The sequence below is a fragment of the Onychomys torridus genome, chromosome 15, assembly GCF_903995425.1.
Source record: "Onychomys torridus chromosome 15, mOncTor1.1, whole genome shotgun sequence".
NCBI lineage: Eukaryota > Metazoa > Chordata > Mammalia > Rodentia > Cricetidae > Onychomys > Onychomys torridus.
In genome coordinates this window covers 19,216,553-19,239,964 of record NC_050457.1, presented here as the reverse complement: position 1 = coordinate 19,239,964, position 23,412 = coordinate 19,216,553, and the positions used below count along the sequence as shown (strand labels likewise).

Genomic DNA, 23,412 nt, shown 5'->3' with positions numbered 1-23,412 from the left:
GCATTTTCTCAGTAGTTGATGTGGGTGGGTGGTGCCATCCCAGGGTTGGTGGTCCTGGGTTCTATAAGAAAGCAGGCTGGGCAAGCCATGAGGAGCAAGCCAGTAATCAACATTCCTCCATGGCCTCTGCTTCAGCTCCTGCCTCCAGGTCCCTGCCCTGTTTGAGTTCATGTCCTGACACATATGGAAGTGTAAACCTTTCCTCCTCAGTTGTTTTTGGGCATAGTGTTTCATTGCAACCGTAGAAACCCTAACTCAGACAACCACTGCACTTCAGAGTACTGAGCATTGACTGGGGAGATTGGGGGTGGGGGGGGGGCCTGCAGCTCAGCTCTTTCAGCGGGTTCAGCAACCTCTGGCTGGGTGCAGGACCAGCATCCATTTTCTGTTTTGTCCTTACATTTCCCCCACTAGACACTCTAAGCAAAATAAGCTGCGGGCTCCTCCTCTCCAGGCCCCCTTTTGAGATCTGACGCTGGAAATGTCAAGCCACCCACAAACCGTAAGGTTCCAGAACCTGGGAAAGACCCTTTAAAATTCCCCAGAGCCGCCCCTCGTCCTCCTCCTGCCCCGCGTCCTTCTGGAAGGAGGCACCCAAACATCGCCCACCGCCCAGGGCTTTGGGACTGCGGCTTGGGTCGCCGGGGAAGGCCGGGTTCGTCCAGCAAGAGCTTAGAGAACCTGCGCGTGAGTACCTGTGGCCAGGTCCACTCACGTAGAAGACCCCGTCTAAGCTCGCAAAATAAAGACATTAAAGAAATGTCAAGCACTGAGAACACCCTTGTCACTTGCAGCATCAACCTTTAAAGGCATCTCCCCTAAATTGCAAAAGAACAGAAGTCTCTCGCCAACTTTTAGCTGAACTCCAAACTTGGCGAGCCGGCGCGCGCGGACGCCAAGAAGGGGGCGAGCTGGCGCGCGGCGACGGGACGGTCCCGGTCTGGCTCCGCGTCCCAGGAGGGTCATCGAAGTGGCCGCAGGCGCTTTCCGAGGATCCCACGGGACTGAGTCACTCCCAGGCTCGCGGCTCGGCCGCACCGGGGCGGGGGTAGGGGTGGGGGTGTGAGCTTCTGGCGCGGGGTCCCGCTCGCCTTCCGGAGCGAGGGGCCGCGGGCGCGAGCGGAGGCCGCGGGCACGCGCACAGCCCGCCGGAGCCCCGCCCCACGCCCCCGACCCGCCTCCAAATACTCCACCTCCGCGCGGCCGCGCAGTCGCCTCCAGCCGCCTGCAGGGTCCGAACGCGCTGCTCGGAAGAAAGCCGGCGACCGCGGGCGCCCCGCCGCGCGGGCAGCCTCGGGACAATGGGGACAATGGGCCCGCGGCGCCTGCTGCTCGTCGCGGCCGGCCTCAGCCTGTGCGGTCCCTTGCTGTCTTCCCGCGTCCCCGCGCGCCAGCCAGGTAAGAACTGCCGGTCGGTGCGTTGGGGGAGGTGGGGGGGCCTATCAGAAGACAGGTACGCCCGGGTGCAACCCTGCCTCCGTTTCCCCCAAGAGCCAAACAGGCGTTTGAGCCGAGATCTAGAGTTTCCCCCAGTCACATCCAGGTGGGGCATGCCATCAGCCCCTTTCCTTCCCCGCACGGCCGGAGCTCCTTTAGACTCGGTTTTGGGGGCGTGCAGCCCGAGGGCCGCCGGGTTTTGGATCCGGAGGAGGGGCTCCGCCGTCACATCTGTTGTCGTTTTGTGTGGCCTGTTTTGCAAGACCACCTTCAGAAAGGGTCTCTAGATCCGGTGCTTTCTATGTGAAGGGGAACCACTCCCGCTTAAGTTTTGCTTTGTTGGAACTCTCTTTCTCTCGCTTGATTTGCAGGGGAGGAAAGGTGATTTAAAAGAAAAATCCGTAAGCACACTTAGTGGACAAAAAAGATTGGCAGCCCCCAGCTCGGCCTAGTACCCGGGAGGTGATATTTCTGGTTGCGGGTGTGTGTGGGTGGGTGTCTTTGTTTTCTGAAACTTGCTCTGGGTCGAGGAAAGGGACCACTCCTCAGAATCCGCTCTCCTAGAAACCATCTAGTCTCGGGTTTTCTCAATGGAATTTCTCATCTGCCGCAAAGAAGTTGCCTGCTTCCAGTACGTTAGTTATTTATAGTGTGTTTTTAAGTATCTGTACCTGTTTGACCAAGTAAAAGTTAATTTATTTCATCAAATATGTTCTCTCCTTTCTCCAAAGTAGAGGCGCCTGTAGAGTTCTTAAATAAAAATTGAGGGGAATGGTTTTGAATTTCTTAGTAGGCATACTATGTTAGAAACCGCGTCTTTCATGCTGAAGAAAATCTAGTGGGTTTTGTTCGGGTTTTTGTTATCGCCGAAAGAATGTGCACCCCCATGCTCCCAAACACCGGGATTAAGAGGTGACAAAGAGTAGGGTGTTTCCTGTTCTCTGTCTTCGCTCAGTGTGGGTTTGAGTGATGCTCATGGGAAAACTCAAAGCCCCCGACTGGGCCCCCAAGTTTAGCAGCAACTAGGCAGCCTGCCTGCCTGGGGGTACCATCCTTAATCGTCAACTGCGGAGGAGAGGTGGAAAGTGTGTGCAGAGATTCGATGTCACGTAACTTTATTTTGGAACGGGCCTTTGAAAAGACAGACTTGGAGATTTGAGCAATGCAGAGCATAGGTATACTCAGCCACCCTAGACAGATCAGTCCTTCCTTAGGGTAGCCCTCACTGAGGATTTGGGGACACCTTTAGGGAGTGAAGTCAGAGGCTTCTTCCAGCCTCTTCTTCCTCATGGGAGGGATAGAAGAGCCCCAGCAGAAACAGAAAGACTGCTGAATACGAGTTGGCTAATGTATCTACACTGGGTTCTGGAAGCACTTGATAGGGAGAGAAGAAAGGGGAAGAGAATGGAGGGGAGGGATGGGGGAGGAAGGGAAGAGGAAGGAAGGAAGGAAAAGAAATGGGTGCTAAGTGAAGTATTCATGTGCAGCCTTGGTGGGGAGGGATTCCCCCACCCATCATTGCTTTCCAGCCTCTCACAATCTCTATGATAAGAAGACGATTTATCCTCTCTCGCTGATTCTAAGACCGAAGCCCGGAGAGACTGAGTGACCGGCCATCAGGGAATGGTTATAGGAGCGGTCCGCCCACGTCAGGGTACACGCAATAAGTGAACTCACAAACAAAACCAACCGAAAGTAAATCTGCTTCTCATTACCACTGCATACCAGCAATTGTAAAGGGTTCCTGTCCTGAAACACTGGTACATGCAACAATGTCTCCCCATCCTGTATCTTCTCCCGGCAGGAGTACCCTCTGCCCACCTGTCCCCGCTCTTCTGTGGCAGTGTGGGTCTCTCCTTGTAGGCACCTTGTCATTCTCTCCTCTCTCCTGCCAAGAGATAAACTTCTGTTTCTCCCCGTGATGTCCAGAACACATGTCCACGCCACAGATATTTGTTGAATAACTTGCGACTTCGTTAAGCCATTTACCCCAGTGCAGATGGTTTAGATTCGATGACATGCATCTATTAGAGAAGGGAAATGGTAAAGGGTGATGATTATGGATTTTATGAGAAAGAGAAGATTAAAAAAAAAAAAGTTTGAGAATAGTTGATGGTAACTGTGGCAAAGTGCATTAGGATTTCAGAGGCCCCCCGGCCTGGTTCCTCAGCAAGAAGTGGGGGGTCCCTGTACAAGAACCCCATCCCGCTTCTCTCCTAGCACCCATTTACACATTCTTCTCTTCACCCAGCCTCTGTGTCTTCCCCTGAGAACCGAATGATCAGGTCACTCCAGGCCAGTCGGCCTTCCTCACCTTCACGGCCCCGTTTAACTAGGATCTGCTGTTGGGTCTGAAGTTCCTGTGGTAGCTGCTCCTGGTTGGGTCTGTCACGTGGACTTAACTCTTTTCAGAACCCAGGATTTGTTTCTTTTCGGAAAATCTTCTTCCCTTTGTCTTCCCTCCCTTCCCCCTCCCCTCCCCTCCTTAGTCATCTCTCTTTTGTCCCTGTCAAACTGGAGCTTAGCTGGATTCTAAGCAAGAGGACCCCGAAATAGTGGGGTTCCCAAAAACCTGGGTTTCTAACAACCTGGGTTGTTACTATCCTCTGTGGGGGCCCATATTCCTTTTCCCTCTAGGAACTGCTGTCTGTCAGTCTGTCTGTGTCTTTTGTTTGTTTGTTTCCCACATCTTATCTCCTTCCTTTTCTTTTTTTTTTTTTTTCTTTTCTTTTTGAGACAGGGTTTCTCTGTGTAGCTTTGCGCCTGTCCTGGAACTCACTCTGTAGCCCATACTGGCCTCGAACTCACAGAGCTCCGCCTGCCTCTGCCTCCCGAGTACTGGGATTAAAGGCATGTGCCACCGCCGGCCGGCTTTATCTCCTTTCTTCTTCTGTTATTTCTTCCAGTTTAGATGAGGTCCTCAGGACATATACAGTCATCCACTCTGAGGTTTGGTGCAATTTCCACCTCCTTTGCCTTGTTCGAAACAGTTACCACCCCATCAGGAATCCCATGACTCTGGGCAGTCAGGCCTGAGTCCCCGCTTCAGCTGCCCCCTGACAACTACCAATTTCCTTTCTGTGTCTGTGGATCTATCTGTACTCCGAGTTTCATCACCCACATGTGGCCCTGTATTTCTGGGATTCCTAAGTTCTCCGGGTCTGCTTCCACTGGGACACCATCTGAAGACATCGTTATCAGGACAGTGCTAGGAACTGTGACACGTGTGTGTTTCCATGTTGCTAATGCCGTATTAGCAATTGTGCTTTCCAAGGTCAGTCTTCTGTTGCCCGGTTTGTGGCTTCTTTTATTCGGCTTTTCCCTCCCTCTTGGTAGAGTAAATGACACTCCGTATGCACCAGGTGTTTTTCCGGGATCCCTTCCCCAGGTATGACCTCTAACAGTGACCTTGTTGTAGTTCTCTGCCAAACCCACTAGAGTTGCCAAGTTGGGGGGGTGGGGGGTAATGTGCAAGCCTGTGCCAGCAAGCCCCAGTGATTACACACGCGCACACACACACACACACTCAGGAACGCACGCACATACCCAGTACTAGGATTACAGTCATCCGTGAATCCGTGAGTGCTGCCGTGGGAACCCAGGTCCTCATGCTGGGGCAGCAAGCTCTCTTCTCCACTGAGCCATCTCTCCAGTCCTGTATGGTTTTGGAAGCAGGATTTTCTGTGTAGCACAGGTTGGCATTAAAACTCACAGTCCCCCGCCTCAGCCTCCCAAGGGCTACAGTTACAGGCATGCACTACTGTGCCCCGGGTTTTGAAATGAAGGGTTTTAGCCTGCATCCTAAGGCATCCTACAAATCTTTTATAACCTTGTGTGCATCATTTGCTTTCAGAAGTGGCTCCACTGTCTTAAATTGCAGAACTAATCTGTGATTTACATGTAGAAACAAATCTGTGTAGCTTTAGGAAATGACATTATAGAATGTGTATTTAAAATTTGTGACAAATTGCAAATTGAGTTGTAGAATACTACAGAAAAGTGTTGTTTCTTTTTGCTAACCAGACATAAGAATGAGAAATACATTTTACATTAGGCACAGTTGGGGTATATACAATAGCATTCATGACACCTGTGTTGTATAACACATGCAGAACACAGTTGGCCGAGAAGCTCTCACCTTTACTGTATACTATCCATTCTCTACTTTGTCCTAGTTAAAATAAGCAGAAATGGACAAACAAAATGCATGGGAGGGTGGAAAGATGTCTTAGTAGTCTCGAATGCACACTGCTCTTGCCGAGGACTTAAGTTTGGTTCCCAGCACCTGCCTGAATTGGGCCACTCACAACTGCCTGTGACTCCAGCACCAGGGGGATTAGCTACCTCAGGCCTCTGCGGGCACCCACACCCATGTACACATATACCAACCCGCCCCACATGCACACAGTACACATAATTACAAATAAAATAAAATACTTTAAAAGCTTACTGGAACCCTACAAATGAATTTCATAGCCACTGCTCAAATCTCTACTGGAATTTAAACCTGGAATCGCTGGGACAGTAACTTGTCCCTAAAGAACAAAGTCAAGGCCTTGCCAGAAGAGCCCTGCTTTCTCGGAAGTGCCATTTATGAATCTCTTACCTGGTCTAGGACCCATTCACTTCAGTTCAGATTCACTGACTGCAGAAGGACTAGGGTAGAGGAACAGCTGGTGTCTGGGAGGGACTGGGGATCTTGGACACCCTGACTGTGAATTGGTCTTTTATCTCACTGTTGAGTAAAGTGTAGACCGAGCTTTCCTGGGACAGGAAACTTGGGGATGGTGATTCAGGGCAGAGAACAGACCAGCCGAGATGAGGAAGGTCAGAGGGGAGGCCTGTGAGCATCTCCTAACCCCACCTCTGTCTCCTGCCTCCAGGCACGGTAGGCAAGAGCCCCACAGACAAGAGCCCCACAGACGTCTCCAGGGGTGCCTTGGGAATACCATAATGACTTCCTGTAGCTGGCCTGCCTCCAGCTCCTCCTGGCCTGCCAGAAAGCCTCAGGGTGTGCCAGAGAGACAGCCTCCAGGGCATTCTACCTTGAACTCTGCCTTGCTGGTTTGCTCTCCCACTGTCCTTAGGTATACCCCATCCAGAACATCACTTTAAAGATTTGATTGAGGAGTTCAGGAGGTAAGAGTACTTACTGTGCAAGCAGGAAGACCCGAGTTTGAATCCCAAGCATCCAGCCTCAGTATCCAGACAACAGAAATAGGCAGATCTTGAGACCTCTCTGGCCAGTCAGCCTGCCTAGCCAAACTGGAGAGCTTCCTGTTCATTGAGAGACCCTGTCTCAAAGCAATAAAGCAGAGAGAGCAATAGACAAAGACTGTTGATGCCCCCCTCTAGCCTCTGCATGCACACACGGTTGCATGTACCCACATACTCGTGTACATGCATATACACACATTCACTGTCCATCTCTGTGATGTTTCTCTACTTCCCACGCATGTCTGTGAGAGCTGAGTTGTAGACAGGGGTTGGTACCTAAGCCAAAGCCATGAACTCCATCCAGAATTCCCAAGCCAACAGGAAGACTTTGTCCCCAAAATAAACGTAACACAAATAAAAAAAAAAAATAAAGGATGGAATGGTTCATTATGGTCCAAGGGTATTAAGTCTTGATGGCCTGACTATCTAGGCTCAAGTCCTGGCTCTTCCACTTACTAGCTCCGTGGTCTTGTGTTAGTTGCTTAGCCTCTCTGTGCCGCTATATTGTCATTTATAAAATAAGGTTATAATGCTTAAATCATAGACATAGTAGGACTACATGAGATAAAGGCAAAAGACACAGCATCTGGTGTGTTTAGTGGATGTTCAACACATATGAAGGTTTGTGGGGTTTTCTGCCCACATACCAATTTCTGCGTATTCCCCCAAACCTTTAAAATGTTAATACTAGCCAGGCATGGTGATGCAGACTTTTAATCCTAGCACTCGGGAGGCACAAGTTTGCAGAGCTCTATGAGTTTCAGGACAGCCTGGTCTACATAGCAAGTTCCAGGCTAACCAAGGCTACATAGTGAGGACCCCCCCAAAAAAAATAATAAATAAAATGTGCTAACAGATAATTTCTCTAAATGTAAAACCATGTTCATAAGAACATTCAAGAACATTCCCCTCCTTCAGAACTAAGACAAAAGAAAAACAGAAACAACAGTACTTACATGTGGGGCTCAGCAGTTAAGAGCATACTGCTCTTGCAGAGGACCCGGGTTTGATCCTCAGGAGCCAAGTCAGGTGGTTCACATCTAGGTCTAGGGAGGGTACCTGCTCATTCACACACACCCCCACCACACACACACACACACATACACACGTACCCAAGAAGACATATACACATGTGCAGGCACACACAGAATTAAAAATAAAACTTTTTTTTTTTTTTTAACTTTTCAAGACAGGGTTTCTCTGTGTAACAGTCCTGGCCAGCTGCCCTAAAACTAGCTTTGTAGACCAGGCTGGCCTTGAGCTCACAGAGATCTACCTGCCTCTGCCTCCCAAGTGCTAAGATTAAAGGTATGCACTACCACCACCCCGCTAAGACAAATCTTTTAAAAACTATTTTATTGTTTTTAAATAAATGAGCTTATCACTTGTAATTTCTAGTGACAAGGATCATGAAATAGTTGTTTTGCTCTTCACATATTTACCCGTGGCCCACCATCCCACATGCATGTGACCAACGTTATTTTACCTACATCCTCACTGTCCTCCACAAGAGAATTTTAAAGCAAATCCCAGACCGCATCTCACTTCATCCCCTGCACCCCAGACAGGGTTTCTCTGTAACAGCCCTGGCTGTCCTGGAACTCTTTTTGTAGCCCAGGCTGGCCTCGAACTCACAGAGATCCATCTGCCTCTGCCTCCCGAGTGCTGGGATTAAAGGCGTGTGCCACCTCTGAGCTCTCTAACTTCATTCTTAAATACAGGATATGAGGATGATCTGGCCGAGAGGAATCATTAGCCTGAGCATCAATCACCAGGGTTAATTTGTCGGATCTGGATGGCTGGGCAAGTGTCCTCTCCCTCCCAAGACTGCTCCCCTGCAGGACCTTACTTGAAGAAAGGGGGTGCTATTTGAGCAGCAGCCCTCCCTGCCGAACCTCCAAACAAGTTCTAAAGATCTTTCCCTAAACACATGATTTTATTATTAAATAGAAGTATAAATTAAAAAATGATATTAAATACACAGCCCTAGAGATAAGGACCCCCCCCCCCCCCCCCCCCCCCCGCCATAAATGCGATGCTGTCAGAAGAAGGTAGCGAACAATTTCTTCATGTCATCCACTCTGCAAAGGGTCCAAACTTTCCTGGTTGTCTTATAAACGCTATGTGCAAGTCAGGATGGAACAACTCCACTGCTGCTGTAACCTCTACACTGCAGTCTTTCATCTGTAGCTACTCCTACCTCCTTTCCGTCCTGGGGACCAAACCCAGGGACATCGTAACTCCACCCCTTCTAACTGCTATTTATTTGTCAAAGAAACTGCCAGTCTGTGCTGAAGGCTGATGGACTGCAGCTTGAGCAGGCTCTTCACACACAGACACTCCGGATCATCTCCATCATCATTTATGTTATGATCAAAGCGGTCTTTTCTGGCCAGTGGGTAGGCCACGGGGTTTTGACCCGATGCTAATAATACTCAGAGGTATTCAAGGTCGTGTTGTACATTTCCTGCTCCAGAGCTGAAGGAGGGCATTTCTCTAGGGGGCCTGGCTCTTGCCATGGGAAAGCGGTGTTTGAGTTGGAGGGAGTGGCGCGTTCTGGAGAGGCTGTGGTGTTTTACTTGACAGTCTGTTTCTGCCATGCTTCTCTTCTAGCATTCTCCTCTACTGTCATTCCACTGAGCCTATGACATGCAGGTCACAGTTGACCTGCTCTGTGTGAGAATGTGGACAAGATCCTCAGACTTCAGCATAGCTCGTGAGCCCTGGAGCAGAACACTGAGTCACAGTGGAGACCCTGGCGTGGTGTAAATCCCAGGATTAAAGGGACAGTGAAAGGGTGGCTAGTCACTCTTCTTCCAGCCAGATCTCAGCAAAGTCAAAAGAGCATTGCCTGAAGCCAATTTCAGGTCTCCGGGTTAGTCTGCGTTTAAGCCAGTTAACAATATGCTGTATTCAGTATCAAAACCGAAGCCCAGGGTGTTGGTGAACACCTGTAATCCCAGCACTCAAGAGGTAAACACTGGAGGATTGGGAGTTCAAGGCCAACTTCAGCTACATAGTGAGCTCAGGACCTGCCTAGGCTACATGAGTCCTTGTCTCAAAGCCATGAAAATAATGCCAGAACCAATCAGGGGTTTAGAGGGAGGGACCTTCATTAAGTAAAACTTAGCAAGAAATATAAGAACCAAGTTTAGGCCTGTGCTGCTCTCTCTGTGAAACCAGAACTTAACTTTTTCTTGATGTGACTATAGCTTAACAGCAAAAGGCAGGGAGATTCTGACCAGCTTTAGCCAGCTCATAGACACTTCCCCTTTGGCATCTGAGACATGCTGGGACTGTCAGAAAATCGAGGTGAGCAAGCTCAAATTCCAGTTCCAGCATGAGGGTGTTGAGCATGTTGGAAGAATCTAGCTACCTTGCCTGAATCGTGTTACAGTGATGCTGCTGATACATACTTCTTAAAAATACTTTTTCTGGCAGTCATTCATTTCGTAAAAACTAGCATATCAAATCTAAGGTGGGAAGGAAGGATAATGCCTTGGGCGGTGATATTTAGTCGAGGGATTATGCATTCTTCCCCATTCCAGACTGTAAAGACCATGTGTTTCCCGGGGTATAGTGTTCTGTGATAAATACTGGGCTGCTGACAAAGGACATACCAGGAAAGTCACGTCAGAAAACAGTATCAGCAAAGCCACTAAGCCCAGAGACCAAGGGACAGCATTCCATCCACTCAGTTAAAGAGTGACTTCAAGTCATGTCCCTCTTCAGGGGTCATGTGGGTTCCTATGGTGTGTGTCGGAGCCGGGGTGTGTGGGGGGGCATGTTTGTGTCCACCTGCCTCCCTTCTCTACATCCCCAGAAACCCTCCATCCATCCAGGCTCGACTGCCCATCAAGACATTTCCTTCGTGTCCATGCTCAGTGGGAGTGCTGAATCACAGGGTGATTCTGGTTTTAGGGTATTTTTGAGAAGTTCTATGCCATCTTCTGTAATAGCTATGCTTCCTACTCCGGCTGGTGTCTAGGGATCCCACCTTCTCCACCTTCTCACTGACACTTGGAATCTTTCATTCTTCATCAGTCATCCTAAGGAAAGTGATCACTCACAGCGGTTTTAAATGACAATTTCCTGACGATTAGTAACGCTAAGCATTTTATTATATACCTTTTGGGCTTTTTTGCATTATCTTTGGAGAAATGTCTTATTTAGTTTCTGTTGCCTTTTTTTTTTTAAAGCAACTTGGTTTTTTGCTAATGATGCTTTGGACAAGAATCGCGTATCAGGTAGGGTGTGTGATCTGTAGTATTGTCTCCCCCTGTAAATTATCTCTCATTGCTGATGGCACCTTTGCTGTTCAGGGCTTTTGTTTTGATCCCAGTATCTATCTGCCTTGGTTGCCTTTGGGTCAGATCCACGAAGTTTTCACTGTATTTTCTTCTTAGAGTTGCATAGCTTCAGGTCTTTGGGTCTTTAGTCCAGTTTGAGTTAGCTTTTCCATATGGGGATAAGGGGGAAGGGGCTTTTTTTTTTTTTTTAAAGCTGAGGATCGAACCCAGGGCCTTGTGCTTGCTAGGCAAGTGCTCTACCACTGAGCTAAATCCCCAACCTGGGGCTTTTTTTTTTTTTTATTCCTGTTCTATGTAGATGGATGTTTTGCCTGTATGCATGTCTGTGTACTATGTGTGTATAGTGCCTGTGGAGGCCAGAAGAGGACGTTGGGTTGCCTGGAACTGGAGCTAAAGATGGTGGTGAGCCACCTTACAGGGGCTGAGAATCGAACCCCTGTCCTCTGGAAGAGCAGCCAGTGCCCCTAATGGCTGAACTGTCCCTTCAGCCCAAGTTTAATTTTATCTAAAAGATTAGATTAGAGCTAATAGACCCTCCCAGTTCTTTGTGTTCATTGTATTCTCCTCTCCCACCCCCTTTTTAGTATTTTTGAAACAGGGTCCACTTTGTAGCCAGGATGACTTACAGAGCAGCCCAGGTTGGCCTGAAATTTTCAGTTCCCCTGGTCCAGTCTCCCAAGTGCTGGCATTACATGTATCTGCTGCTACCATACCCAGCTGCCCAGTCAATATTATTTTTTGGAATTATTGTTATTGGTGCAAGGAGTAGAACCCTGAGCTTTCTACATGCTAGGCAAAGTTTCTGTCAGTGAGCTAGAAGTCAAGCCTCTTAAATCTTGTTATATTGAATCATTTGAGATTGTATTCTGGACATTGTGCTGTGAAGACTCTGGATTCTGTTACATTCCTTCACAGAGTATTGATTATTGGTGCTTTGTATTAGCAGTCAGTTAATTTAAATATCATTCCAGTTTATTGTTGTTTTGTTTTGTTTTTTTGAGACAGGGTCTCACTGTATAGCCCTGCCTGTCCTATAACTCACCAAATAGACAAGGCTGGCCTTGAATTCATGGAGATCTGCCTGCCCCTGACACTTGAGTGCTGAAATTAAAGGCATGGACCACTATGCCCAGTTTCTTTTTTCTTTTCTTAAGACAGGGTTCACTGTATAATCCAGGCTGGCCTTGGACTCATTCAGGCTTCCCAGCCCTGGGATTGTGGGTGAATACTACTATGTTGGGGTTTTTTCCTTGGTGGTGATGGTGGTTGGGAGTTTTGTTTTCTGTTTATCTTTAGCAGAAATTGTCTGTATTTACCTTATGAGCATGACTTGTGTTGCCCAAAACCTTCAACAGAGCATGGGTGTGGTAGCATATGCTTTGTTTCCCAGCGCTTGGAAAGCAGAGGCAGGTAGATTTCTATGAGTTTGGGGCCAGCCTGGTCTGCATAGCAAGTTCCAAGCCAGCTAAGGCTAAAAAGGGCAACCCTGTCTCAAAAAGAAAAAAGCCTAGAGCAGAATTCACACTGGAATTTGGACTCCTTTCCTTAAGACTTTCCTTCCTGACATTCTTTCCCAGTGACTGTGGAACTTGTGACCAGCCAGCTATGTGTTGCGGCCTCCTCCTTTGTGTATTTGTTTGCTAGGGGTTAGGAGATACAGTAAACTTTGGAGACTAAGTAAGAATGCCCAGAGTGTTGGAGAAAGCATGCTTGGGTTTGGGCTGGTTTCCAAAAGAAGAGAGGAAAGAAGGAAAAGTTACAGTTTGAGTTAGAACTCAGGGAAGTGGTAGGTTCAGTGATGCTGCTGCCTAGCAGAGCTCTGTAAACGGCTGCACCACTGCCTAGCAGAGAGCTGTAAATGGCTGCACCACTGAATAGCAGAAGGTCTGTAAATGACTGCATCACTGCATAGCAGAGAGCTGTAAACGGCTGCACCACTGCATAGCAGAGCACTGTAAATAGCTGCACCACTGCCTAGCAGAGCACTGTAAATGGCTGCACCACTGCATAACAGAGCTCTCTGTAAACGGCTGCACCACTGCATAGCAGAAGGTCTGTAAATGGCTGCATCACTGCATAGCAGGTCTGTAAATGGCTGCACCACCGCATAGCAGAGCACTGTAAATGACTGCACCACTGCATAGCAGAGCGCTGTAAATGGCTGCACCACTGCACAGCATCAGGGAGGGCTTCTGGGAAGGATGAGTACATCATCTCACTAAAGGGATACTTGTTCCTCCTGTCTCTTTAGCATGTCTTTCAGCTTTCCTGGGACGTGGTCTCCTGGCCTGCCTGGTGATTGACAGGCCCAGGTGGATCATCTTCAGGAATGAGACGATAGTGGGTCATCTTTTCATCTGAGGAGCAGATCAGGGTGTCATCTCCACCCAGGGCCAGAGGTAGAACTCAACCTTTTAACCAGGAAACAGTAGCTTTCCCTTAATGGACTTCAACAAAGCCCTGAACTGGCACCTTTTTATATAGTGTTTTAAAATCTTGGGGCTTGTGGTGGGGTGGGAATCGGGATGTTTCCTGTTCTGGTGTTAGCCAAGAAAAAAGGCGGTGGGGTCCAAAATCGATGGCGAGAGAGTGGCCCGTTCTAAGTGGCTTCCAGGGTGACTAATCCCTCTCAATATTTACAGATCACTAGGAGATGGGTTGGAGCTACGACTTAAGGGTTTAGGGTCTCCACTCCCAGTGACGTTCAGGCCTTGGAAGGTGATAAGGGAGCTCAGCTAGATGGTGTTGGACTACAGGAGGACCATGTGAGGACCAATCGGTTGAGTACACATGAGATTAATAGACTACTACCAGGATTATAATAGATAAAACCCATTTCCACCATGAAAACTCAGATCAATCCCAAAGCTCTTCACCAGAAGCAATGGTGATGCCTTGGACTGGAGGTTCAGTCACACATGCATAGACAGCTTCTAGGCATCTGTGTAAAAAGAGAAAAGAGATAGAAAAATCCAGACCAGGGACAGATGCCCTAAACACTTCTGCCATGTTTGGCCCGAAGCAAGGACAAAACTTGTCCACAAAACCAAGAACATTGCCAGCTCTGACCAAGGACAAAAGATGATGCCTTGTCCTCAAAACTGCCCGCCAGTTTCCTACCTGCTGCCCCCCTCAGCCATTCCAGCAGTGGACACCGAAGTGACCTCCCCAGATCTATGCAGCACATCACTAAATGCCTGGTGTTGGTTGTTTTACTCTTTTTTGGGGGACCCGCCACCAGCTACCAAATAAATCACACATGGAGGCTTATTCTTACTTATGAATGCCTGGCCTTAGCTCGGCTTAGTTTCTTGCCAGCTTTCCTTAACTTATTCCATCTACCTTCTACCTCTGGACTTTTCCTGTTCTGTTTACTTCTGTATCTTACTCTTACTCCATGGCTTGCTGTGTAACTGGGTGGCTGGCCCCTGGAGTTCTCCTCCTTTTCTGGCTGCTGGAGCTCAGGTCTCTCCCAGATTTCTCCTTCTATTTATTATCTTTGCCTGCTGGCCCCGCCTATCCTTTCTCCTGCCTTGCTATTAGCCAGTTCTCTATTAAACGATCAGACGTTTTAGACAGGCACAGTAACACAGCTTCACAGAGTTAAGCAAATGCAACATAAGCAAAAGTAACACACCTTAAAATAGTCTACTACAAGTGCCTGTGGGGTCAAGGCTGTTTCCCTCACACCACCCCTGTCTATCCTCTGGCAGATTCTCCAGGGGTTACCAGCCATGAATCTTCTCATTTATTTTAACTCTGACATCATCTACCTGGACGAAGAATCAGAGCTCTAGGTTTTGGGGTTTTTTTTTTGTTTTTTGTAATATTTATTTATTATGTGCACATATCCCTGCAGGCCAGAAGAGGGCACCAGATCTCATTACAGATGGTTGTGAGCCACCATGTGGTTGCTGGGAACTGAACTCAGGACCTTTGGAAGAGCAGCCAGTGCTCTTAACTTCTGAGCCATCTCTCCAGCCCCCCAGAGCTCAGCTCCATATCTGAGATCTGTCCTGAGCCTGGACCTCTAGAACTCTGACCAAACAGGCCATGTGTTAGGGGTTTCCATGATTTCTACTCAGATTCTGTAATCTGCTAGAGCAGCTAGCTCCAGGAATCCAGAGAAAAACTTCACCTGTGCTTCCCATTGATCATAAGTAACATTACAGAAGATGCTAATAAATGGCCAGCTGGTAAAATGCACAGGGCAAGATGTGCAGGGAGGGCAGAAGCTCCCCTCCCCCTGCCCACTGTCCAGCCCTGCGTTGAGCTTTCATGTGACCAGCCTGGTTCTGCAACTATCTACAGGCCACTAACCAGCGGTTGGCTCATTAGCATACAAAAGATTCTCTTATTCTGGAGATTCCAAGAATCTCAAGCTCCTATGCCAGGAAATGGGACAAAGGACAAGTACGCACTCCAGGTTATCACAGACACTGGCTTTGGCTCTCTCTCTCAGACTAACAATCGTTTGCGTGGGTGTGGTTCTTGTTTGTACTTCTCAGCTCCCAAACACCCACCAGATGTAGGATTTTAGCAAAACTCTTTGCGAGGACAAGCCTGCGGTCTGCACACAGCTGTCACTTTTCTGTGACGAGTATTTCATGTGGGTAATTTTGATGGATGACTGGGGTGAGGAGGTATGTGTAGCTGAGCCTTTATTTTGACATCTGGTTGACACTCCAAAGAGCCTGGTGGACAGGTATGCACCCTGAGGCATCTAGCATTCTAGGATAAGGTGGCTGGGTGTAGGTGGCCAAGCACATCTGCTGCTCGCCTGACCTGCTGGGCAAGGAGGCAAGGTGACAGGTGCCTCCTGGTTATGTGAAGTAAGTAACCTGAGGGCCTCTGGACCTAGACAGGAAAGACATTTAGGACATCCTACTTTGTGAGCAGACTGGAGATAGAGGGAAAGTACTGCCATGTGGACCTTGGTCATCAAGTTGGGGCCCTGGGTCCTACTCTGGATGGCCCTCCTTCTGTGGGCCTGTAGGAATTTCTCTGCTTTCTATGTGGATTTTCTCTTTGGGAGAGGTGGGTTTCTTAGGATGGCTCAAATTAGCTGGGGAAGGAAAGAGAAGTCATAGAAGCTGGAGGTGAGCTGTGTGTACAGATGGTGAGGTATACACCAGGGAAGAAAGCACCATTTGAGGGCCGGCCAGAGGGCTCAGTGGATAAGGGTGCTTGCCACCAAGCCTGACCACCAGAGTTTAATCCCCTGGGACCACATGGCAGAGAGAAAGAACCAATTTCCCCTCCCCCTCCACCCGTGGCATACCTGCTCTCTCCTTCCACACAAACTAAAATGTAGAGGAAAGCATCTTTCATGGCAAGTGAAGTCTGCCCAGGCTGGCCTCGAACTCACAGAGATCCGCCTGCCGCTGCCTCCCATGTGCTGGGATTAAAGGCGGGCGCCACCGCCTCCCAACTTTCATTCATTCGCCTTTGTCCTCCGTAGGGGCAGAGTATTAGGCGTTGGCGTGTATCCAAGCAGAATGTTGCACCTACTCTAACAAAGGCCATAGCCCATCTGTGCACGACCTGAACCTAACCATCTGCTCCCTGGGGAGAGCGACAAAAAGCAGACAAATGTACCCTCTGCTTGCCTCGTTTGCCTGCCCATCTCGCTCACTTTTTCAACTTTTCTTTTTCAGAACCCGAGAGGACAGATGTCACTCTGAACCCCCGCTCGTTTCTTCTCAGGAATCCCAGTGAAAATGTATTTGAACAGGTGCCCCTGGGGGACGAGGAGGAGAAAAATGAAAGTGTGTTGCCTGAGGGCAGGGCAATCTACTTCAATAAAAGCTGCTGTCCTCCCCCACCACCTGCTCCCTTCATCTCGGAAGATGCCTCGGGATATCTGACCAGCCCCTGGCTGACGCTCTTTATCCCCTCGGTCTACACCTTTGTGTTCATGGTCAGCCTTCCTCTGAACATCCTGGCCATTGCAGTGTTCGTCTTGAAGATGAAGGTCAAGAAGCCGGCCGTGGTGTACATGCTGCACCTGGCCATGGCCGACGTGCTGTTTGTGTCCGTGCTCCCCTTCAAGATCAGCTACTACTTTTCCGGCAGTGATTGGCAGTTCGGGTCTGGAATGTGCCGCTTCGCCACGGCAGCATTTTATTGTAACATGTATGCCTCCATCATGCTCATGACCATCATAAGCATTGACCGGTTCCTGGCCGTCGTGTACCCCATCCAGTCCCTGTCCTGGCGCACTCTCGGCCGAGCCAACTTCACTTGCCTGGTCATTTGGGTGATGGCCATCATGGGGGTGGTGCCTCTTCTCCTCAAGGAGCAGACCACCCGGGTTCCGGGGCTCAACATCACCACCTGCCACGATGTCCTCAACGAGACCCTGCTACAAGGCTTTTACTCCTACTACTTCTCAGCCTTCTCCACCGTCTTCTTTCTGGTGCCGTTGATCATTTCCACGGTCTGCTACGCGTCCATCATCCGGTGCCTTAGCGCCTCCGCGGTTGCCAACCGGAGCAAGAAGTCCCGGGCTTTGTTCCTGTCTGCCTCTGTGTTCTGCATCTTCATCGTCTGCTTTGGACCCACCAACATCCTGCTCATCATGCACTACCTGCTCCTCTCCGACAATCCCGGCACAGAGACGGCCTACTTTGCCTACCTGCTCTGCGTCTGTGTGAGCAGCGTGAGCTGCTGCATCGACCCCTTGATTTACTACTATGCCTCCTCCGAGTGCCAGAGGCACCTCTACGGCATCTTGTGCTGCAGAGAAAGCTCCGATCCCAACAGTTACAACAGCACCGGCCAGCTGATGCCCAGTAAAATGGATACCTGCTCTAGCCACCTGAGTAACAGCATCTACAAAAAGCTGTTGGCTTAGTGGGAAAGGATTGCAGGAAGGTTACACAGAACAAGGTTGGAAAAGTGGACAGCCCCGGGGATCCCGTTAGTCCCTGGCAAGAACTATATTTACTTCACCACCTAAAGCAACCAATGTCTAAATTGCATGCCTGCTTCTTACAAGCGCTATCAAGCATAATTACCAGGAAGGTAATGGGCACCAGAGATAGAGATTTCCAAGGATGCCAGTGCTGTGATAGTAACTGACTGTCACTTCTTATATGTCTAGGTGACTTAAATATATAGGAGGTATGCACACACACACACACATTTGCAATGCAGTGTGGAATCAGCGCTTTGACACTTTCCTGTTTATTCCCTAGCAATTACTGTGGAAATAATCTGATTCTCTTACTTAATAAACCAAGTCTGGTTTGATGGATGTTAGCATTGAATGTTGAAGGTGTCTAATGATAGGAAGGGGTCCATAGTTTAGACTTAACATGGCTTTTGCCCATATGTATTTCTTTCCAATTATTTGATGGTAATGTTTAAGCAATAGAAGGATGAAACGGCATTATCTGTGTAGGGGAAGGTCTTGTCCTTTTCATCTTGAACATATCATAGTTGAAGAATTACCAAAGCAGTTGGAAAGCCCATGTTGATATGGGTAGCATTTTTGAAATTTATATACTGAATATATGGATCAAGACTGAACATGAGACCCACCAGGTCATAAGAAACCTTTCAAAGCAGCCAAGCCTGGTAACTAGGCACAACCATTTCCAGGAAGGCCTCTGAGCAGCAGATACATACCCATTCAGTTGTGCCTCCCAGAGAACAGAGATGGGGACCACCAGGCCCAGTCCTTCCTCCTAGGCTGTGAATTGACTGTATCTGTTAGAAATTGGCAAGGTAGGATATGACATCTTGGGAGGCAATAACTACAAAAGTCGTCTGCACAGCTGAGGAGCAGAGAAAGGTGTGTAGCTGTCCGGTATGGGTATGTCCTGCAAGGCTGGCTCTTACACAGACATACCCATGTGTCCTGGGCACTCTGATGGATTCTGAGCCTGCAGACTGACTGACTGCAGGACATTAACAGAGTCCTGCCTTTGCTAAAGCAAAGCAGATAGCTGACATGTAGTCGATATGATGTATGCACATAAAAACACTGTTGTACATAGAAGTGTGTTCAGCCAGATGTCACCAAGCATATTTCACATAAGCAAGCCCTAATAGCTAAACAACCTTGGAGATCTGATCTTCTTCCAGTAACTGTAGTTAAGTATAACTAAAAACATAGTAGAAGATGTATATTTTTAAGAAATAAGCCCTTCAGTCTGCAATAATTAGACACTATTTATTTACAAATGTTTTATTAAAAATTACTCAAATTAGCCACACACCTTTAATCCCAGAACTCAGGAGGCAGAGGTAGGCAGATCTCTGTGAGTTTGAGGCCAGCCTGGTCTACATGATGACTTCCAGGCCATGTAGGGCTACATAGTGAGACCTTGGCTCAAAACAGTAATGACAAAACAAAACAAAAAATAACACATTTTTAAGAAGCAAGAAAATACAAAAAGTTTTACTTAAGTTCAGTTTTAAGCAGTATATAGGTCAGTCTGGTTTTAAAAAAAAGGAAGAAAATTAACTTGAGATTGAAATGTTGGAAAATTATCCTGTATTTTTTCTTAAGAGTTAATTAAATTATTTTAAAAGCATTTTTTAATGACACAGTGACTAATAAGCATATAAAATCTTCATGGCTTTGGCAAAATAATTTGAAAATTAATTTGAAATATATACTTTTCCTGATTTAAGAAATCTCTTGGCATTTTAAGCAAATAAAAGAGAATAGACAGGGTAAATGTTTATTTAAGAGAACAAAGTATTTCCAAATATTGTAGAATAGTGTCCATGAAAGTCCTGTAATTGTCCTGTTAACTCAGTTACCGTATTGATTAATCTAGATCATTGACTTGCTGTTGTGTGTTCTGTGACTTAATAGAACTATTATTATACTGTACTTGTGAACTTTGATGTCACTGTTTTGTGTTCACTCTTTTTTAAAATATTATATAACATATTAATAAACATGGTGTCTGTCTGGACTAGGTTATTGTTGTGGGCCCTGGCGGGATAGCGCACCAAACACTCTTTAGTGTTTTCCACCACCGAGTCAAAAATAACATTTTTTTGAGGAAATGGAACATCCATTTGGCTGTTGAATCCGTAGTTGGAAATTTTTAGGTTGTGTTTCATTTGAAGAAATTAGAGAAGCAGCATGTCCTTGAGGAAGCCCTGAGTTTCAGAAGCCAGTGGAAAGCATTAAGCATGCTTTGTGAGCCAGGCTTTTCCATTCTGAGGCCTGGGGCTTCCGCACACAGTTTATCTTCATCAAGGACCGTATGGAAATGAAAGAGCATGTTACACACAAGCACAAAACCCTCAAACAATAAATAAAGGAAGGACTGTCTCCAACAGTGGTCACCAGTATCGTTAGTACTTTGTGTTGGACCTTTCAAAGTTACTAGACCAACTGTGCACGGGAGGAACTGGCCCCAGGAGAAGATGGCTTGAGCTTTCTATAGGAGAAGCAGTTAAGTGATTTGCGGTCTGAGGATAGAGAGACCAGTAAGGTCATTCTCAGAGACACCTGTGAGGTCAAAACTAACTGGGAACACTAAGAAGATGTCTCTTTGACCTTTCCTGAGTTTCCCAGAGGCACTTGTCATGTGAGAGTCACTGACCTCTGAGGCAGACTGCAAAATGTCATCCACCGAGCCAACCGTTAAAGAGATTGCAAAAAGATACAACATGGGGGAGTCGGGGCTGGAGAGATGGCTCAGAGGTTAAGGGCACTTGTTGCTCTTACAGAGGACCTGGGCTCAGTTCCCAGTGCCCACAGGTGGCTCCCAGCTACCTGTAATTCCAGTTCCAGGGGACCCAACACTCTTCTGACTTCTGAGTCTGTTACCTGGGGACTCAGTGGGCACCGGATGCTGCTTTTCTAGAAACTCTGGGAAACCAGAGGTCGGATTCAGCAGCATCTTGGATTTCAGATCAGACAGCTCTTGCAGAGTGTTTTCTTCCCAGGTGGCTGCCTGTTTGTTCCTTAAGGAAATGACTCATAGCCAGTAGAGAAATGAGCCTCAAAAGCTGCATCCACAGTGGCCTGAAGCCTGGGTTTGGGGTCAGGGCGGGCCTGGCCATCCTAATGACTTCAGCATAGACCATAGCAGCAGTAGCTTTTTAAGGTACTGCTGGGTGACCCACTCAGGGAGCTGAGGGCACCACCGGTAGGGAGATCGTCCACACTGCGGCACAATGAGGGGGTGACAGTTGCTTGGCTATATATGGTTTCCTTTCTCATCCTGAGACACCTCGTTATTCTTGACTGACTGAGGTGATGAGCGCAACTCCCCAGAAAAAGAACGAGACAGACACATACCTTCCATTAAGTTTTAGATATTTTTGTAGTGCTGAGGAATTAAACCTAGAGGCTCATGTATAACAGGCAAGCTCTTTTCCATCCAGTTACATCCACAGACAGGTTCATTCATTTGTTAATCACAATTTATAATAATACTTAGTTAAGAAATATAGACTCTCTGGGCAGTGGTGGCGCACGCCTTTAATCCCAGCACTTGGGAGGCAGAGGCAGGCGGATCTCTGAGTTCGAGGCCAGCTTGGTCTACAAAGTGAGTTCCAGGAAAGATGCAAAACTACACAGAGAAACCGTCTCGAAAAACCAAAATATATATAATCAAGGGCCTGAGACTCAGGAAAAGCTTTAGCCGTTCTATCTTATTATAATGAAGTTTGGAAAACTTTCTGTCAATTCTGAACCACTAAAGAACTTCTAAACAAATCCAGTATCCCCACCCCCACCCCACCACTATGAGTCACAGCCTTTGGGAACTGCCTTTGAGCATCCACCAGAACTGGCCAGTCGCCGGAGGAGGAGTAAGCTAGAATGTTTGGGGACTGAAGGAGTATCTGCCCAGCGTGTGATGGCCTTGTTTCCCAGGCCTACGAAAAGGAAAAGAAAGTTTGCCTCAGCCCTACCGTTGGGGATCTAATGAGGATTCGGGCTCCGAGCTGTCAGCTGGGGTGGGGTCTGATACACGGTGTTCCAGAAAATGCTGAAGTTGCTGGACTTGGGACCATGCTTTGCGCTGCAAGACGCTAGGAGCCAGCCCTTGCAAAGTTGGCTCATTTTGAGGTCCAGACATCCATGATATGGAATTCTTTGGTCCTTAACATCAATTTTAGGGTGATTATTTTATTGTAATAAAACTGAGGCAGTTTCGTTGTTGAAGTCACTGTTGTTGTTATGAGACACCTCCCAGGTGTCGGGATTGCAGACAGGCCTGCCACACTGGGGCAATTTATAAAGTAGCAGTAACATGGGTGCTTAATTCAGCTTAATTCAAACTTCTTTGAGGTGATATCTATCTTCCTATGAGTTCCCTCCCCTCTTAGGTTCTTTCCTGGGGAGTTGGGGGAGAGAAAGCTTAAAAGGTTCCAATCTCCCCAAAACTCTGGGCTCTTAAGTGTTGACTGCTCTTTTCAGAGAGTGCCCAGCAGATAGCCCAAGCGCCTGGTGGCCAGAAAACAGATGTTTTCCCACTGGGTCTGGCTGAAGTACTGTGACCTCGGGAACACTCACTCTAGTCACTATCAGGAGCGTCATCTTGACCATGCGGAGGCAAGTGACTCACTCAGCCCAGGGTTCATCAATAGAGCTCCATGACTCCACAGTGCCTGGCAACAATGAAGGTCTGAGAGATCCACTTTGGAAATATGCAGTTTGCAGCCCCATATACAAAGGCTGGGATACATTCTTTATTGTGTAGCACCGTAGAAGTGGCTGGGGGTGGGGGATGACTAGAAGCTAAAAGCAGAAATTGTAATTTGTTAAACCAACAGAGGAAAAAAATCATGTGATTCGGCAAGAATTAAATAGCTCTCTAAGGGCCAGGTGAGATGGCTCAGTGGGTAATGGCGCTTGTGGTGCAAGCCTGGTGTCTTATTTGCTGTGAAGAGAGACCATAACCACGGCAATTCTTATAAAGAAAACATTTAGTTGTGGTGGCTCGTTTACAATGTCAGAGGTTCACTCCATCATGGCGGGGAGCATGGCGGCATGCAGGGTGGGTGGCACGGTACTGAATACCGAGTGTCCTACATCTTGCAGGCAACAGGAAGTTGGAGTCACTGGGCGGTATCCTGAGCACAAGAAACCTCAAAGCCCACCCCCACAGTGATGCACTTCTTCTAACAAGGTTGTACCCACTCCAACAAAGCCACACCTCCTAATAATGCCACTCCCAGTGAGATCGTGGGGGCCAAAAACATTCAAACTACCACATCTGGCTGAAGAGATGACTCAGAGGCTAAGTGCACTGCCTGTTCTTCCAGAGGCCCTGAGTTCAATTCCCAGTAACCACATGGTGGCTCGCAACCATCTGTAATGAGATCTGGCACCCTCTTCTGGCCTGCAGGCATACAAACTACCACACCTGGTGAGCTGAATTTAATCTTCAGAACCCATCAAGTAGAAAGAGAGAACTGATTTCCCCAAAGCTCTCCTCTGAACTCCACACCCATGCTGTGACATGCA

The 23,412-nt window shown here is 47.8% G+C and overlaps 1 protein-coding gene across 1 annotated transcript; it reads left to right on the top strand.

Moving 5' to 3' along the window:
• Positions 1-1,104: 1,104 nt before the first annotated feature.
• F2r (coagulation factor II thrombin receptor) lies at positions 1,105-19,194 on the top strand. Its single transcript, XM_036207039.1, has 2 exons — positions 1,105-1,398; positions 16,622-19,194. The coding sequence occupies exons 1-2, from the start codon at positions 1,302-1,304 to the stop codon at positions 17,818-17,820; spliced, it is 1,296 nt and encodes a 431-aa protein (XP_036062932.1). The 5' UTR covers positions 1,105-1,301; the 3' UTR covers positions 17,821-19,194.
• The last annotated feature ends 4,218 nt before the right edge of the window (positions 19,195-23,412 follow it).

What these genes read in the sequence shown, in the direction of transcription:
- F2r (XM_036207039.1), top strand. Translation starts at nt 1,302, where the DNA reads ATGGGGACAATGGGCCCGCGGCGCCTGCTGCTCGTCGCGGCCGGCCTC. An exon ending in CGTCCCCGCGCGCCAGCCAG is followed by an intron (nt 1,399 to 16,621) that starts GTAAGAACTGCC and finishes TTTCTTTTTCAG; the next exon opens with AACCCGAGAGGACAGATGTC.